This window comes from Sinocyclocheilus grahami, unplaced genomic scaffold, assembly GCF_001515645.1.
Source record: "Sinocyclocheilus grahami isolate Dianchi unplaced genomic scaffold, SAMN03320097.WGS_v1.1 scaffold222.1, whole genome shotgun sequence".
NCBI lineage: Eukaryota > Metazoa > Chordata > Actinopteri > Cypriniformes > Cyprinidae > Sinocyclocheilus > Sinocyclocheilus grahami.
This window is the reverse complement of record NW_015505401.1, coordinates 1,075,438-1,095,522: the sequence shown is the minus strand read 5'-3', so window position 1 is coordinate 1,095,522 and position 20,085 is coordinate 1,075,438. Positions and strand designations below refer to the sequence as shown.

General features: G+C 38.1%; 1 protein-coding gene across 1 annotated transcript in view; it reads left to right on the top strand.

Moving 5' to 3' along the window:
• Positions 1 to 20,085, top strand: part of LOC107596716 (FH1/FH2 domain-containing protein 3-like) — a 201,434-nt gene that overhangs the window by 164,161 nt on the left and 17,188 nt on the right. Inside the window, exons 11-19 of the mRNA XM_016287514.1 lie at positions 677 to 745; positions 927 to 1,331; positions 3,325 to 3,372; positions 6,028 to 6,144; positions 6,445 to 6,579; positions 7,094 to 7,144; positions 9,956 to 10,143; positions 13,306 to 13,800; positions 17,173 to 18,083. Of these exons, the coding sequence (XP_016143000.1) occupies positions 677 to 745; positions 927 to 1,331; positions 3,325 to 3,372; positions 6,028 to 6,144; positions 6,445 to 6,579; positions 7,094 to 7,144; positions 9,956 to 10,143; positions 13,306 to 13,800; positions 17,173 to 18,083 (2,419 nt within the window). The remainder of the gene's footprint in view (positions 1 to 676; positions 746 to 926; positions 1,332 to 3,324; positions 3,373 to 6,027; positions 6,145 to 6,444; positions 6,580 to 7,093; positions 7,145 to 9,955; positions 10,144 to 13,305; positions 13,801 to 17,172; positions 18,084 to 20,085) is intronic.

Below are 20,085 nucleotides of genomic sequence, written 5' to 3'. Positions count from 1 at the left end.
GAGTCCTGCAAATCGCACCCTAAACCCTGGGATTTTCCTCCGAGTCCACACTTTCATGATGTAATGCCGATTTGACTGTCAGGTAGAGGTCTGCCACAGAGCTCGCCTCAGTGCACATCGAGAGCGCATACTGGCCGCAAAGGGGGCACTGTCGAGCACCCTTCTGAAAGCTAAAATGACAAATGGGACACCCTACAGTCTCATGGACTTAACGGACACACACACGAGGCGGCCATTGTAAGTGCACAAGACCGCAAGTGCACGTGAAGTGTGCCATTTGGGACAGAATCAATGTCTTAAGGATTACTAAGGCTATAGGCAGGTGAGATTTGTTTTCAGGGTTGGAGCTAAACTCTGCAGGACAGTGACTCTCTAGGACCGACCTTGCCTACCCCTGGTCTAGAAAAAAATATTTATGATTATTCCAATAGCGCTTTGAAGGCAGCATCCTTCGCAGTGGTTTCCTGCATATTGGGTTGACATGACATGAAGTTTGACCAAGTAACATAACATGACTTTTCCTAAAAGTTTTGTGTTGTGATTACCTGTGTCATATTGTTTGCCATCAGAGCATGTGGTGAAGGTTCTTGTTCTTGTCCTCTCCTTTCATTTGTTCTTCCTCTCCTTTCTTTACTCATCCCTCCTTCCAACCCTCAACCCCTCCTTTTCGCCACAGAGAGGAGGAAGAGGAGGAAAAGGATGAGGAGATTCAGAAAACAGAGCTTTCTAGACAGGCATCCGAAAGGTATTTCAGCAGGAATAGGATTTCAGGGTGTAGAGTCTTAGAGCTAGAAACCAGATAGTAGATCCTTATCCATTTTCTGATGTTATCTCTTCCCTGACTTGACTAACATAAATGTCTCCCAACATATCATGGTGTTCACCATCATTTACTAGATCTTCTGCTGTTATTTTGTTGTTCGTAGCTGGATGCCATCAACAGTAGATGAAGCTTCTAGCTTGTGTTTGCCTTTAAAGTGCATGGTCAACTTCATTCCTAATGCCGCTGATACAGACAATGAGGAAAACCTCCGGGACAGGTCTGAGATCAAGGTTATCCGCAAGGCCCCAGTGTCCTCCCCTCCTTTTACCCCAGATTTTGGCCCCCCGATATCACCCAGACTGTCTTCTTGGGCATCGGTCAGGTCCTTGGGGGCCCTCCCGTCCCGGGGTTCCTCTGTCACCTCCTCAACCTCCACCTCCCCAAGCGAAGACCCCCTGTCCCCTGTCCTTCCTCTGCTCTCTTCCACACTTCTTCCTACTTGCCCAGTGGATTTGGACGAGGTGTCTGTGGGCACTCCGCAGGCTCGAGACCCAGACAAGCACTGCAGGTAGTGCAGATAGATGCAGCAGATTCTCGCCACTCACAGAATAAGTTCCATGCATGTGCAGATGGGCTCTGTTCCAAATCTTAGTGAGCTACCTGCGTAGTTAGGGATCATAGGCACAACACAAAATCTGTTCCAGCTGAGAGTAGGCAGGAAAATTTTGGCCAAATTTAAGGCAGCTTCTCACGTACTCCTTGGGGTTAATATAGTCACAATATCTATCTATCTGTCTGTCTGTCTGTCTGTCTGTCTGTCTGCTGTCCGTCCATCCATCCATCCATCCATTCATCCATCTACAGTATCTGTCTATCATCCATCCATCCATCCATCTACAGTATCTGTTCCTCCATCCATCCATCCTGTGTGGTGTGCGTTTGTCTGGTAATGGAGTTGCTGCCTATGTAAAGTGTTTCAAGTCATATTCTATTGGGTTCCTGTCTTGAAAGAGAGCCACCTATGTAGACAGTTAAGTTTGGAATAGAGCCATTCAAAGCTGCATGTCATATTCAGAGAATGACTTTCACTCCCACATACTGTAAGTCAAGCTATGAGATCCCTGAGAGATGAACTTAGGAAACCCATGTCTGTTTTTACTGATTCAAGTCTCACAAACACTACGACCACCGTATTTGTGGAACTTTCATCCTCTAATTGGAAGGAAGTGTGGCATGGGATTCGCTTGATCTCTGTATCTCCTGTGAATGGCGAGGGTTTATTGCTTTGCCTGTTCCATCAAGCCCACCTCTGAAAAGAGTCAGACCCTCACCTAGTGGATCACCACCCTATCCCTTTGTATCCGCTTCCAAGAGAACACTGTAAAACGTCCTGTATCTTCCAAAAATTGCACCCTCATAAAAAGTGCTACTCTCACTGTTTCTTAACTTATGGTCATGAGCAATATGTGGCTTATCCTGTCTTATATATCAAATCTTAGGCCAATAAAAGAAGAAATGGATACCAGTATGATCAGAGCCTGATAAATCATTATACTCTGTGGGCTTTATGTTGCTTCCTTTATATTTGATGGAATGCAAAAAGACTGATCGTTTTATAAACTAAAGTCTCCTTTTTTCACTTGCACCAGCCACTGTAGTACACTCCCTAAAGGATGCTAACTTTTAATGACATTTACAGCTCATCTGCCTTTCATTGGTGCATTGTACCACTACAAAGCCAAGAGAAGCCTGTAAATTAAGTCACATATAAAGAGGCAATTGTATTTCACCCTGGACAGTGCCTGTAGGGTCCACATTTCATGAGAATAAAGCTGAAAATGCTGTGCGATGTCATGTGCATGTTTGTCTGACATTAAGACTGTGGCAGCTTGAGGAACCCATCTGGATTATAAAGTGGATCAAAGACAGTCCTTTTTTAGTCTGCTGGCTCTATGCAAACGTGGACTCTTTAATATTTAATAGCCTAATTACACAACAGTCTTATGCTAACAGCACAGTACACTATTAAAGTCAACATGACATCAAAATCTTCTCTTCTGGGAAAACTGGGCAACCATTGATGACACAGCCGACTTACCTGCCATGGACTAGCAATGGCAAGCAAGGGGTGAAGATTAAATTTGTTAGCATGGTCAAGTTTGCCCCTGCTGGTAGGTGTTGTAACTACACCAAAAGTCATCTTTCTCCATTGATGACCTTTCAAAACTAGCCTCGTATTTTATCTTTTTACATGCTACAATTGCTAATCTATTGTAGTGGATTTCACTGACATATTATTATTATTGGTGGTCTCGTAAAGGTGAAAATTGCATTTATTTTCCCCTTCTGCTGTCCTTGCTGGCTATTTAGTCTTTAATATTTAAATTAATAAACAGATACTGCTTTGATTCACTTTCTGTCTGTATTGTCACTGTACTTGTCTCTCGGCTGCACTTGTCCCTCTGTCCTCTTTTCCTGTCCCGGTTGTCAGTCAGACTAATCCTTCTGTAATTTATGTATAGATTACTAACTTCTTTTCATGTTCTGTCTCTTCTGTGCAGTCTGTCAGATGTTAGATACTCAAACACCTCATGCAGTTCATGTGGCAGGTAAGGGAACAAAGCAAGTTTGTGAGCTTTGGTGCAGTTTCAAAGGAAAAGGTCATGTGGGTTCAAGTCTGGCTTGTGTCATTTCCTAAATACTTCGTCCCATCTTTTCTTGTTTATCTCCTGGTGTCTACATAAAAATGTTTTAAAGTTTTAAAAGCATAAAGGTGTACCATAGTTAACCAATTTTATATATTGATATATTTTTAAATATTTGTAATCAATTACAAAAACATGTTAAATATGAATGAAGACAATTTTATTTTATTTTATTTTATTTATTTATTATACCATAAAATTCTACAGAGCAGGTTTTCATTTGGCAAGTCGAAAATAATTCACAACACTTTAAAGTGTAATGGCTCTTTATGTTTTTAGGTGCTGGAACACTTTGGAATTTCGAACAGTGTGTGTTTGTTTCATTGGTAGTCAGTGTTGGGCAAGTTACTTCCAAAATGTAATACATTATATATTACTTATTACTGCCTATTGAAAGTAATTAGTTACATTACAATATTACTGTCTCTGAATTGTAATGTGTTACACTACTTTTGAGTTACTTTTGAGTTACTTTCACTTTCAAGAACAAACCGCAATTACATTCAGAAAGCGGAATGTTATAGGCCCTAATGAACAAGCAATAAACACAATAGCAAGTCTAAAGGCTAGTTCTCCTCACTCCACAACAAATCCTTTAAATTTAACTGTAGCCTATTCAGAACAAAACAAGAATGAAAAATATAAATTGCTAAACAAGTCAAAACTAATTAATTTAAAGCGAAATTGAAAGCAAACGCCTTTGTTCTCACACAGTCTACCTCTATCATTCGGCACAAATCCATGTTTCTATATTCACGATGTATTTGAATGCTAAACTTATTTACTATGTATAAACCATGCTTTTGTACTTAACGCGCTTTCCGCAAAAAAAAAAAAAAATCACACTCTTCACATGAACAAATATGTGCTTGGCCGAGCTCAGGCTGAACGACACGGATTGTACGGACGATTTTACTTACCAGTGTATCTATATTTGGTTGACTGTATTTTATTCTGAACATCTGCAACGTTTGCAATGCTGTAGCCTATGTTTGTGCGTGAGGCGCCGGCGCGATCGAACAGCGGAAACATAAAATACTTCGTTATTTTTGGTCATACAGATCCTTCGAAACTGCAATGTGTTTACTTTTATTTTAAGATGCGCTTGTCATCTCGGTTTCCTTTCCGTGACGAGCTCAGGCTGAACGACACGGATTGTACGGACGATTTTACTTACCAGTGTATCTATATTTGGTTGACTGTATTTTATTCTGAACATCTGCAACGTTTGCAATGCTGTAGCCTATGTTTGTGCGTGAGGCGCCGGCGCGATCGAACAGCGGAAACATAAAATACTCCGTCATTTTTGGTCATACAGATCCTTCGAAACTGCAATGTGTTTACTTTTATTTTAAGATGCGCTTGTCATCTCGGTTTCCTTTCCGTGAACTTTTGCAGAGCGCCGCGCCACAAAAATTAACTAAAAACTCATATTTTACTACTATTTTACTTTTTTCTTTTCTTTCGTTTTGTTAATATGTTAATTATTTAAGTCAATATATATTTCACGTATTAATTCCTTTTATATGTAGACTATGATTTAATAAAAACAGATTGTTATTTTTAGTTAAACTTAATTTGTTGCTCGTCCGCCGCATTCTTTCTCTTCTCCGACCCCGCAGTATGCCCATCTCACAAATGTAGAATCCGTCTCAGTCATCTCAACCATCGAATTACAGCAAAAGGAAATAGGCAAAGTATTTTACTCGAGGAATTTATTGTCTGGTGCTGTTTTGCGGTGTTGGTAAATAAATTCACAACTTAATTTTGAGTTAAAATATGACATTATTTTGTCCGTTACTGAGATTGTAACGAGTAATAATATTACCCAAATTTTATTAGTATTGCGTTATATTACTGCGTTACAGCAAAAAGTAATATACTACTGTAATATTGTTACTTTTGTAATGCGTTACTCCCAACACTGTTGGTAGTAAGTGAGGATTCATTCCCAGCTCTGAGTTCTTACTCCGATAATATGTGTAATGAATCACAACAGACTCAATCATTGAGACAAGTGTAGGGAGCGAATGACAGCGTGTCACTGACCTCTTTTAATAATGCACAGAGAAACAAGCCCCCTCATGTCTTGAATCATATCTTCCAAAACAAGGTCATATCACGTACATCTGCAGCTAGTGATCTAAACTGGCAAGCAGCTTTATTTGGGGAGAAGAGTTTATTTTGTCACTCACTCGTGTGAAAGCTTGATTTAGCAGAGCACCTGTGTGCGTGTGTGTGTGTGTGTCTTTGGCTGTTTGGGCAGTCGAGTGAGGCTTCACATTGGCCTATTCACAGAGAGTGTCTGTTGTGGTCCTGATGGAGGAAATACATGACATCATTTGGAATCAGAGCTTCACCCCCCCTTGGCTGTGTGTACTAGATGATGATAAGTGTGATAAATGAAGTGAATGGAAAATATGGCCGTTAGTTCTCTTGGATAAATCGAGACTTTAGCTTTATGCTGTTAAGAGAAAACTTCAGGACAAAGAATCCTACAAATTAATTTGGTTATATAAGGCTGAACTTTGAATTAAATTATCTTTTTCCATCCTTTAGCAATGGCTACGCAGGGACATATCCCGGCAGGTCATCCGGGGTGTCCAGTGCCCCCTCCACACCATGCAACCGCTTCGGCCCCTCAGGAGGTCCACCTGCAGACAGTAAGCCCGACAGGTGAGGCACTGTTCCCCTTTTGATGTGCATATGGCTCTATTCTGCACAGGAATCTTTGAATGTAACAGTTCTGAGGCTAAAGTGGTTGTGATTATAAAAATAACATCAGAGAATTTTCAAAACATTTAAAAGGTGTCCTCTACTATGATTGGATAACCTCCTCATACCATTACATTACATTGTCGTTCATCAGGGCAAGCTAAATACTGACTCTTTAAATGCCCAAGAATATAATTCTTGCTATATTGAGATATAGTTGTTCTGAAATTCTGTTCCTCTTTGGTTTCTCTGGTTCTCCAGGCCTACTCTAGGTGGATTGTTAACCTCCTCCTACAGGCAACATCAGGAGTCTCTGAATGCTGAACGTGAGCGGAGGCGCCTGGAGAGAGAGGAGAGACTTCAGCGCATTGAAAGAGAAGAGAGAAACCGTTTCAAGTTTGTGGCCTTTCTCAGCATTAATTTTGATGCAGTGTGTGTTTTCACCCAGGGCTACATTATTTCATGAATATGACAAATACATCAGCGTTTCCAACGTCATCTTGGAAATGGCCATGAGAAACATTTTATCCAGCAGTTTAGAAAAGCAGCCGAGGCCTACATCCAAATTTTATCAGATATCTGGGAGTTTTCCTGACTGGACAAGTTATTGCTTCTTATTATGGTAATTCAAAGATCAGACAGTGAATAATCATGGTGGGCTGCAGGAAGACAAATGCTTGTTCTCTCTTTATGCTTGTCAGTCCTACCATATACTCAGTCTTTTAGTCAGCCTCTTCTGTTGTGTAATATCAAATTAAAACACCAACTTGAATGGTTGCTACTTGATTAACAATAAACATAAAAAAACTATATATAAACAATATTTAACCCCATGAACTCCAAAATGAATTTTGTTGAATGTATTTTTCACTTTTTACATGTTTGCTCATGTTGATTTTCTTTTTTGCAGTCGGGATTACGTGGACAAGAGAGAAGAGGTCAAACAAGCTCGAGAAGAAAGGTAAATTCCAGAGTGACTTAATATACTATACTATAATGTAACATAAAAATAAATAGTCACACTTTATTTTAAGGTCCAATTCTCACCATTAACAAACCATTAACTATTACTTTTTCCTCAATAAACTCCTAATTTGCTGCTTATTAATAGTTAGTTAGGTAGTTGTTAAGTTTAAATATTGGGTAGGATTAGGGATGTAGAATATAGTCATGCAGAATATGTGCTTTATAAGCACTAATAAACAGCCAGTATGTTAATAATAGGCATGCTAATAAGCACCTAGTTAATAGTGACAATTGGTCCCTATATATAAGTGTTGCTAATAGAATATTATAATGGCTCTCTGGAATATTTGATCCTGATTGGTCAATCATGGCATTAAGTGGTAAAATATGTTTGTATAGTGTACAATAAACTGTACCGTATATTTGGCTATTGTTCATGGCAGCTTATTGGTCCTATCAGTCTCTCCTCTTGTGACTTTGTTACGTGACTTTAGCTACCTTTACAGTAGCTACTAACTTGGAGGACTTCAGTATTACTTTGTAATTTTAGTAAATTAGTATTGTAATGTTGTTTCAATGGTTGTTTTGTTGCTAAAGTAAGTATTATATTAAAAAACATCCTTATGTTTCTAACATTGTAATGATGGACAGAAATTTGTTCTACTTTCTTTATCATGACTTATATCAGACAATTATTTCTCATACAGTATCACAGAAGATTTCTATCATATTGGAAAAATTACTGCGGTCCAATGCAATTATGTCATAAAGCCTTGTGCCGTGTTTAATATAAATGATCAGCACAATGGTAGTAATACACCTTGAAAACATTTATTGTACTGAGCAGCAGATGGGAAGCGTGTCGGCACGCGCTGCAGGTGAAATATGGGCGTCAGGGCCCCTTTATGCCTGCTGTAGATTAAGACCTTTAAAGACGGCAGGACACGGTGTGTAATTGACTTTAGACATGGGCTTTTTCCATTTACAGTAAATGTTAAAAACATGCATCCTGGCAAGTGGAAATGTCTTTGCATTTATCCCAGATCTTATCAAAAGTCACGGTCTTCCAAACTTGATTTGATGTGAACCTTACAGTATAGTATAATGATGTTATGGAATTAAAGGATAAGCCAACTTCAGGTGATAAAAAGAAAATGTTATATAGTTATGAAACATCTGGTTCTTGTTTTTAGTAAATGTTTTATATTAGAACTGGCGCATATTTTTTGGGTTGATAAGACAGGAGGAGACAGCATCTGTTTTGACACCTGTTAAGGGAGCGTTATAGGTAACATAGTGGGAGGATTTGGTGTGGAAGAATTTGGAAGTGAAGTTTGTTTATGTACAAAATTGGAATCCATATTCTCTTGCATGCTGATTGCACTGAAATTGTCTTTGTTTTATTTATCGGTCCACAAGTACAATTCCCCTGAAGCAAATATTAACCATTAAATCATTAAAATCATTAAAAAATCATTACAAAATCTGGTTTAAAACACACATGCCATACAAATGTAAACTTGCGAGTATGCATATCTTAGGCCCAATCCCAATTCTACCCCTTAGCCCTTCCCCTTTCCCCTACCCCTCCGTTTCGCACGTTCACGTGAAGGGGTAGGGGTGTCTCAATTCTCTTTTGGTTGGAGGGGTAGGGGTAGGGGAAGGGCTAGATAGCCCTTCAAATGAAGATTTTTCGGGACCACACTTCAAACGAAGGGGTATGAATTATCTCAGCGTAAACCGGCTTCAGGGGCAACATGGCTGCCCGAGCAAACAAAAAGACACAAAAATATAAGCATTTTTGGCATTAATAAAGATTTTAACAAAAAGTAATCATTTGTTTTATGTTACATTCAATCGTGAGTTCATATTTACGGTCATGTCACTCAAAGAAATGTTTGCAAAAAATCGCGAATATTTGCCAACTAACATCATATCATTACAGACTGCACGATAGTGCCACAACATATTTTCATGTCTGATCAGGGCGATAACCACCATAGACATTTAGGGGGGCTAGTCCCCCCAATAATTAGAAATTGCTAAACCCTTTTCTCAAATATTGCCAAGAGAGAGATGAAAGTTGCGTGTATACGTGTCTGTGCGTTTCTCTTTTTAGAGTGAGTTTACTTAAAAAAAGCACACCAGCACACCAGTATATGTGTGTGTATTGTAGGAGCTAGACGACGTATGATGACGTGTGATGGCATAGTAGTGGTGTCCCAATTCTTAGGGGAATATTTTCACCCCTACCCCTTGACACTCCTTTCAAGGGACAAGGGGAAGGGGTAGGCGGAGGGGTAGGGGAAGGGGAAGGGGTATAAAATAGAATTGGGATTGGGCCTTAATCACTACTTTCAAAAGTGTTTTTAGAAATGAATTATTAATTAATAAATATAATTAATAAATATAATAAGTTTTAGGGGAGTGACGGCACATGACATTTTGCAACTTTTGTTTATTTATTTGTTCATTTATTTTTTGGTTGGACTGTAATATTTTTCAAAAATTAATAAGTAAAGCTGTTTTGTTGAAATTATATTATTTTTGTAATTATTTTTTGTAAGGATTTTTTTTAATGATATCTGCACAGTATCAAAGTGAATTTTAAATTCAGAAATTAAAAACATACTCATCATAGAACAGGTTTATTTAGGTCATTTAATGGATAAGTTACATTTTTGCATTAAGTAAAACATTAAGTTACATTTTCTTTTTGAAGTCAGACATGAAAATGAGCTTTGCGTAATTGCCCTGATACATAATGTTTTTCAGTGACTTTCATCGTTTTATGTGATGTACGCAGATATAAGCAATTGGAGCGGCTGGCAGCAGAGGAAAATGAAAGGGAACGGCCAAGGACGACACGGGGGCGAACAGAAATCACCCTCAGCCTGACTTCACGAACCTCCAGCAGCTCCTTGTCTCGTTCTGCCACCCCTTTGACTGTAGAGGCTCAAGAGGATAAACGTTCTGTCCCACATCCAGCACGAGGTGAGATTCCTCTGGGTACAGTAATATGGTGTGGCATTTCTGGAAAAATCTCTGGTCCTAATTTTTCCTCCAAAGTATGGAATCAAGCTGTTACCACACAAATGTTTTGTCAAGAAAACAATGCAAAGCCACTAGGGAAGTCAGCCATTAGGAAAAACTACATTTATTTGAGGTTTATTGACCTCAAATATTGACCACAATTTCAGAAATTGGGTCAGTGGTCAGTCAGCCTTTCATATACAGCCACATCTGAATCTGAGGGGCTGGAGTTGGTATGAACAGACTGAACGACTGGAGCCTGGTCAATCACTCAGTCTCACTGTGGAGTTTCCGACTAGCTTGAGACACACATATTCACATGAGAATCACACAGCTGGGTACCCAATGTTTCAATCTTCTAAGTTTCATTTTAATTTTAGTCACCTTTTAATCTTAGTTCTAGTTTTTCCATGAGAATTCCCATTCTCAATGGCAGCTCTTAGGAAATGAGTTAAGTATACAATTGAACTGTGTAAAGGGGGAATATTTATTTTCATGTTTTTAAAGTTTTAAAGTAATAGTTCACCCAAAAATTTAAATTCTAACATTATTTACTCACTCTCATGTCATTCTAAACCCATATGACTGTATATCTTCTGTGGAATGCAAAATAATATATTTTAAAGAATGCTTCAGATGTTCTACCAAACAGCATTTGACCCCATGGACTTTTTCACATTCCTTATAGTCATTTTCAAAATTTTCAAACATTTTCAAAATCCTATAGTCATACAGGTTTGCAATGTCATAAGGATCAGTAAAAGATGAAAGAATTTCAGTTTTTGGTGAACTATACCTTTAAAAAAAAAAAAAAAAGAACCGTCCACTTGCAAAAATGTAATTTAATAAAATACGTGAGATATGACTGCCAAATTAAAATGTTTTTATTACAGTTAGGAAATTTTTAAAAAATTATGTATTTTCCATGAATATTTGAGGCAGCGTAACTGAGTGAGTGGTTAAAAGCATTGGTTTGTAACCAGTAGGTTAAAGGTTTAAACCATACAGGATGTGGGCTTTGAGCAAGATACTTATTCCTAGATTACTCTGTGAACAACAACAAAAAACAATGTGGCGGTGTGACAGAATGTTTTCTAGAATAACAGGGTCATATTTGATTATAGTACAAAATCAGAGGAAAAGAAACACTTCCATCAGCCGTGACATAATAATGGAATGGAGTGGCTTGAGGTTGTCCATTCAGTAAGGCACTAGTTATATCACATTCATGTGGTTTCTGAAGGCCAGAGCATTGGTCGCACACTGGTCAGTGAATGAAAGCATGACCAGCAGTGTGTAAAATGATAGCAGTGTGGATCTGACTGTGGTTTCAGAGGTCTGAGCTCCTCCCAGAGTATAAATTGAAAATATGGGACAGATTAACTGGAAAAATAAGAAAAAATACTTATTAAGAATAGGGTTTGTGTGTGTGTGTGTGTGTGTGTGTGTGTGCATGTTTATGTGGTTTATGAGGGCACACATTTGCATAATAACATGGGTATGACATAGGTATACAACGAGAAGGTGATTTATGAGGACATTTTCCCCGTAATTCAAAAGGCTTATAAATAATTCAGAATGAGTTTTTTTGAAAATCTAAAAATGCAGAAAATGCAGTTTCCTGTAAGGGGTAGGTTTAGGGGTAGGGTTGGTGTAGGGCAATAGAAACTACAGTTTGTACAGTATAAAAACCATTACGCCTATGGAGAGTCCCCATAAACCATAAAAACAAATCTGTGTGTGTGTGAGTGTGTGTTATTTCAGCAATATATCAACAGCACACTTCCTTTATCCTTAATATATTTTCATAATTAAAGTGTAATATATTGTATACTCTATACTATCTGTATACTATATCCATAATATTTTTCTATAACAACATTTACAGTTAACAGCGCTCAGTCATTCAGCTTTTATATTTTTCCTGTGTATTCAAATAAAACGTTTGATGGTAGGGTCGTGTGGAATTTTGTTTTGTTATTCCCTATGCTCCTGCAGGATCGCATTTCCTGTATTTATTTGCTTTTCTGAATCTGGAGGAGTAGATGTCTTTAATGTTGTGTAATGTGTAATGTTATGGGGGTTACCGTAACACAGACACAGGGAGAGGGGGATGTGGATGTACAGACTGCACGTGAGGGCTGAGTATGCATGCAAAGTTTGTGCACTCTTCCTTAATCAGGTCTTGTTTTCCAGTAAAAACATCTATCTTTAAAGTAATATTAATTTAGTTGGTAAGCAAAATTTTGTTTACTGAATCACTCACTCAACCAATGTGTTCAAACACACACACACACATCCAAAGTTCTGGCACGAAACTCTAGATGGCGCAGTCCGATAGGTCAAACTCAATCTGACATAATGACATCATTATCAGATGGTGCAGCTGATTGGTTCTTTTTGTATCAGCAGCCAAAGAGTTTGCTGCTTAACATTTAAATACTTGGCTAGTGCTTGCTGTAGCAGTTGCAGCGTGCTTCAGAAACCCTCCACCTTCCGCAGCTCCACCTATATAGATCTGCTACGGGGTGATTCATGTATGCTATATGGGGGTTATTTCTTCTATGTTATATGTACAGTAACAGTATTACTTACATGCTCACAGCAGCATGCTGTGGATATGTTGCCAGTAGCAAGTCTCAGTACTTGCTCTGCCGCAGCAGCAGCAACAGCGTAGCAGATCAATTCCGCCAAGACCAAAAACATTAACATTGTTATTTAAATTACCATGCCAATCCCTCTGAGAGTTGTCATGACAGAAATATATTGATTCTCTGTAGAACAAGAATGGCTCTCCCAATAATAACGCTTTACTTGACTAGCAAGTATCTTCACATAGCTAACACCTACTGGCAATTTAAACATGCAAATGAACCTCCTATATATCCCTCTCAAACTTCCTGTTTCAATAGGAAATATGTCAACACAGGACAGAGAACATTTTGTTGTGGTCTTTATATCAGGACATGGTTAGTATAACTTGTAAGGCCTTTAGCATTGTCATTGGATGGAAGATTCTTCATCACAAGTTTATTTTAAATGGCCTTGTTTCATCATTAGCTACATGGAAGTTGGGCTTCATATCTGGAATGTTTACCAAGCCAATCTTTTCCCCCCCCTCAGGAACTGAGTCTGAAACAAGCCATCCCGTGCAGGCAGCAGTTGCGTGGCCTTCCTCAGAGCCTCCCTCGGCCTCAGTGTATGCGCTGGTCTCGCCCTCCAAACCAGAGGAACAGAGACCTGTGGAACCATCAGACATCACGCTCTCTCTGTCTCCAACAAACTCTGAGCCGGAGAGACCTGAGACAGAGGAGAAAGCAGAGGAAGCTGAAGCCGAAGAGTGTGAAGAACTGGTAGTGAGTGGAATGAAAGATGAAAAGAAAGAAGAAGCAGAGGGAAACTTTGAGGAAGAGACTAATGAAATGGGTACAGAAGAGTGTGTGAGAGAGCAGATATTAGAGAGGGATGTAGACGAGAGTGCCGTCCTGAGTGAGAAAGAGAGGCAAAATGAGGAACTGAATGAGAAAGATAACTGCTCTGCCTCCAGCATCTCCTCAGCCAGCAGCACTCTGGAGAGAGAAGAACGAGAGGAGAAACACATCAGTGACAGTGACTCAGGTGAGAACAACTCATACACAAGTCAAATTCTGTGAGTGAGTGCAACACAGAGGGTCTGACATTCACCACGGGGTTCATAGTGAACATTTATCTCTTCCAAGTATTTCTTATCCACCATGAATTTTATTTTATTTTATTTTATTTTATTTTATTTTTGGTCCAAAAAACATTCTAATGATGTTTTCTACTAACCCTAACCTAACAATACACTAATAATCTACTGAGATGTAGTTAACATGTAGTTGCATATTAATGAGACTTATATGTAGATGTTATATGTTGATATGTAGTTGCAAAGTTACTTTTAGTTGGCAGAATGTCTAAAGTGGACTATTGAAATAAAATGTAAGACATTGGCCAGTGGCCACGACATAATAACTCGTGGGAACGTGATAATATGTTGTGGCCACGGGATATTAATTTGAGGGAACGTCATATTAACATGTGGGAACGTGATATTATGTCGTGACCACGAGATAATTTTGTCGAGGTAACGACATCCTTATTTCGTGGCCTAGAGATCCTATGTTGAGGGAATGACATCCATTTCTCGTTTAATGCGTAAACAAACCTGGGTGACCATAGCAACCCGGGATTATCAAAAATGGATAAAACATTTTTATTAACATTAAACATTGAATTTAATATTTATAAACTTATTAGGGCTATATTTTTATATTTATTGTTATACATGTTTATTTCCCCTTTCAATTTGTGTATCGCTTTACCTAGTTAACGTTTTGTATAATTATACTAGCATTTGCTAGCCTATCATATATTTTGCAAATAAATGCCTGACAATTATGCTAATAAAGTTTTGACTTTATGATTGTATTTATGCCAACGTGTGATGATAATTGAGCGTGTTGTGTTTTCATTTACAAATGAAACTATGTGAATGATTAATTCCTCAACGAAACACTATAGTATTTATAATTATGGTCTATTAATTAGTCGAAATAAAATGAAATATATGTTAAATTTAAACTGCATTCCAGAAAAAAATTCCAGTCAGCAAAATCAAAGCTTTATTGGCATGTTGAGCATTTACAGTAGGATATTATTTACAAAAGTATTCAGAACGTTAAGGAAAGAGATCAAAATGAAGGGAAAAATGAATATAAACTAATATAAAAATATAATCAATAATAATAGGCTAATAATAATAATAATAATAATATACAAATATTACGGGGGAAAAGACAATCAGTTAATGGACTTACAAGACTGTAGGATGGATACAAATGTTTTTATATTTTATATTATGCACTTTATGTAACATTTATTCATGATAAACTTTATTTGAATGCTGACTATCGCACATAATACAGTCCGGTAGCCAAGACCTATGGTTAATATAATAATGTAATAATGTAATAATTTCTATAATAAATAATATAATAATTTCTTAATTCAAAAGAAAATATTAATGAATCCATAATTCCAGGTTGCTATGGTCAAGCAGGTTTGTTTACGCATTAAATTCGTGGCAACGAGAAAAATATGTAGTTCCCTCAACATAAGAAGTCATGGCCACGAGAAATGGATGTCGTTCCCTCAAACTTATTAGGGCTATATTTTTATATTTATTGTTATACATGTTTATTTCCCCTTTCAATTTGTGTATCGCTTTACCTAGTTAACGTTTTGTATAATTATACTAGCATTTGCTAGCCTATCATATATTTTGCAAATAAATGCCTGACAATTATGCTAATAAAGTTTTGACTTTATGATTGTATTTATGCCAACGTGTGATGATAATTGAGCGTGTTGTGTTTTCATTTACAAATGAAACTATGTGAATGATTAATTCCTCAACGAAACACTATAGTATTTATAATTATGGTCTATTAATTAGTCGAAATAAAATGAAATATATGTTAAATTTAAACTGCATTCCAGAAAAAAATTCCAGTCAGCAAAATCAAAGCTTTATTGGCATGTTGAGCATTTACAGTAGGATATTATTTACAAAAGTATTCAGAACGTTAAGGAAAGAGATCAAAATGAAGGGAAAAATGAATATAAACTAATATAAAAATATAACCAATAATAATAGGCTAATAATAATAATAATAATAATATACAAATATTACGGGGGAAAAGACAATCAGTTAATGGACTTACAAGACTGTAGGATGGATACAAATGTTTTTATATTTTATATTATGCACTTTATGTAACATTTATTCATGATAAACTTTATTTGAATGCTGACTATCGCACATAATACAGTCCGGTAGCCAAGACCTATGGTTAATATAATAATGTAATAATGTAATAATTTCTATAATAAATAATATAATAATTTCTTAATTCAAAAGAAAATATTAATGAATCCATAATTCCAGGTTGCTATGGTCAAGCAGGTTTGTTTACGCATTAAATTCGTGGCAACGAGAAAAATATGTAGTTCCCTCAACATAAGAAGTCATGGCCACGAGAAATGGATGTCGTTCCCTCAACATAGCATCTCGAGGCCACGACATAAGGATGTCGTTACTTCGACAAAATGATCTCGTGGCCACGACACAATAATATCACGTTCCCACGAGTTAATATGACGTTCCCTCAAATTAATATCTCGTGGCCACAACATATTATCACGTATTTTTTTGTCGTGGCCACGACAAAACTAAGTGAACCGAACATGTCAGCTCCCAGGCACCGTACAAAAGTGACTGTCCTCGCATTTTTAATTTCGTGCCTTGATATTTTGCAAGGATTATTTCACATATGTGGAAAATGGAGTTCTGGGAGAAAATCATCCTAGATAAACCTATGATGGTCAAAAATTGTTGTAAAAGTTAGAAGAGTCACAGATGTTTTATTTAGTAGACACGTGTCTTTTATTTGAAGCATGCACATCACTTGCATTAGCAAGAATCAGACAGACAGAGTTATTAGAATTGTATTTAAGTGATGCATTATGTTGCAGTTCATAAATTTACCAGCCAACTGGTGTTTTTATTCACATTGGTTTGCCAAGCATCAAATTATATTTTTGTTTTTAAAATAATAATGATGCAAACAATAGTTTCATGGTCAGAAAGAAATATTTATGGCTAGTTTTGTTCCCAGTTTAAGGCTATTTTCCCAGTTTACCCAGCATTGGCAGATAAAATTAAACAAAATATAGTTTCCTAGTATACCTGTCATTGGCAGGTGTGACAAAAAGTTTTGGACAGTGGCTTCACATTTTCATTGTAAGCTAAATCCTTTTAGCAGTGAAAATTCATTCCAGTTTCAGCATTTCTGTTTTTTTCCTTTATCAGTGCCAGATTACAACATAAAATAGACATGTTTTTTAAAAATGGACTCTAAAAATTTTCCATATTGTTGAAACTTGTTCTGAATTTGTACTCTTAGGCCAGTGGGCAGACTGTATGAATACAGCGGATGTGAACGATCAGTGCAACAAAGTTCTTAACAGCAAACGCTTCATGCTGGACATGCTTTATGCTCAAAACAAGAAGGCAGAGGAAGATGAGAAAGAAAAGGAGAGTGAGAAAAAGTGTTCAGGTCAAGATTCCACTGTGACCAGCCTTGCTTGTCGCATCTCCACTCTGGAGGCGCAACGGCAAGCTTGTGACGACAACATGAAGAAACTGGAAGTGGAGCATCTGGATAACCAGGGTAGTGTACGGGCTGTGGCTGAGAAATTTGGAGATTTGGTGAAAGGACTGGTATCGCCTCATGAGGTGGAGCATTCTGCGAAGGAAAAGCAGCAAGCACAGGGAAAACCTGTGCCGGCTCCTTCACCAACACCCCCTAAAAAGGAGTCAGACCACATATGGGACCAGCTGATGGCCACACCACGGGAGCTACGTATCAAAGAGCTGGACTTCACGGACTTGGGAGAGGAGGATGATGTAGACATTTTGGATGTTGGTAATGTGATCGGGTCAAGTGACCTCACGCCACCTCCTCCCCCGCCTCCCTGCTTGCCCAGCCTTCCACCCCCGCCACCTTTATTTGGATGCCCTCCACCTCCCCCTATCCCTGGCATGATGATGCCCCCTCCACCGCCTTTTTTGGCTTCAGTTCATCCCCCACATCTCGGATCTCCTCAGCTTGGTCGAGGAGAGCCCCCACTTTTCCAGAAGAAGAAGAAGACCATCCGGCTGTTTTGGAATGAGGTCAGACCTATAGACTGGCAGTACAGCAACCACAAGAGATGCAGGGAGTCACTGTGGTCCAAACTTGATCCGGTCAAACTGGACACAGCTAAATTGGAAAACCTCTTTGAGACGAAATCCAAGGAGCTCCCAGTTACAAAGGTACTGTTAAATTACCTCTTTTCAGTATCTCTTCCAAATTTTAGTCATCAAGTCTGCTTTTTTGTTGTTTACATCCTCAAGATTATTGGTTTACTTAATATTACACAAGTTTTTTCCTCATCAGTGTCATTATAGTTAGTGGTAGATCCAGAGTTATCCATAAGTATAGACCAGGGTAGGGTTGCACCAGCCATTTGGATGGTCTTACTTAAAATGGGATGTAAAGGTCACACTACGCCATGGTGTCCAATCCTGCTCCTGGAGGGCAACTATCCAGCAGAGTTTAGCTCCAACCCTAATTACACACACCTGAACCAGCTAATCATGGTCTTACTAGGCATACGAAAACTTACGGGCAGGTGTGCTGAGGCAAGTTGGAGCTAAACTCTGCAGGACAGTGGCCCTCCAGGACTGAGTTTGGACACCCCTGCACTATGGTCATAGTAACTACTAGTTAGTGTATGGCTGATGTTTCAGACTTCATCGATTTCTTGCTGGAGTGCCGCTAAGAACTCATTTATTCACATAATTTTATTTCTCTAAAAATGTAAATGAGTTTAAATGTCAATATTAGTGGTTTCCGTCCCATGTTTTATGCAAATGTTTGAATGCCGCATGAAAATACAAGATGAAAACATTAAGAGGTGCATAAAATCTTAAAATGTGCATAAAAACTTACTGTATGCACTTAATTGAGGTAGATAACATTTTTATACAATAAGAAAACATGTGCATAAGCTACGATGTGTAAACACATTAAAGAAATAAATTCCTCAATGCACAACAAAAAAACTTATGTGACTTTGCTTCAGATAATATGATTGGATAACTGGACTAACCAGTAGACCAATCCCATTGCACACCTTCTCAAATGTTGTTTTAGTCATTCTGAAATGCCTGAGCCAAATTTCAAATTTAAATATCTCCCAAAACTGTCCCACACAATTGCATTCTCAAACATCATATACCTGCACGATCTGATGTGCAAGTAATTTATTATGTAGGAAAGCAGAGCTACAGTGGCTTCCCCAGTTGCAGCAATTCCCAATATTATTATTTATAATTTGACCCTGCTTTACAGGAAGTGACGATTTTGTTCTCTTGAACACATGGGACGGAAACTGTTCTTTGCTCATTGATATAGTTTAGTTGCCTTTAACTTTATTATATTAAAGCATTATTTATGGAGGTTTTTTGTAATTGTTTTTAAACAATTTAGAGATCAAAACACCTCAACAAATGAAAAACAATGCCCTCACTGTAAAAATGAATGAATGAATGATGTTTTTCATTAATAAAATATAAACATCAGTGCACAATTTTCCACACCACAGTCTGTCAAGCACATCTTACCAGAAAACATACACTCATTCACATCCTTCTCTTCACTCTCAGAGGCAGAAGTCTCCAAACACATCCTTTCTAATCATCCTACTACTTGTCCGCTTGATCCTATTCCATCTCATCTCCTTCAAGCCATTTCTCCTGTAGTTGTACCTGCACTCACTCACATCATTAACATATCCCTTCACACTGGTGTTTTTCCCTCAACATTTAGACAGGCTCGTATAACCCCACTACTTAAGAAACCCACCCTTAACTCGTCTCTTTTAGAGAACTGCTTCCTTCCCTTCTTCCTTTCATTGCAAAAACACTTGAACGAGCTGTGTTCAACCAAGTCTCTGCCTTTCTCACACAGAACAACCTCCTTGACAGCAACCAGTCTGGTTTCAGAAGTGGACATTCAACCGAAACTGCCTTGCTCTCAGTTGTTGAAGCCCTAAGACTGTCAAGAGCGGATGCCAAATCCTCAATACTTATCTTGCTGGATCTGTCCGCTGCTTTTGACATGGTTAACCACCAGATCCTCCTGTCAACCCTATTGACAAAGGGCATCTCAGGAACCGCACTCCAGTGGTTTGAGTCTTACCTCTCAGATAGGTCCTTCAAGGTATCTTGGAGAGGTGAGGTGTCCAAGTCGCAACATCTAACTACTGGGGTG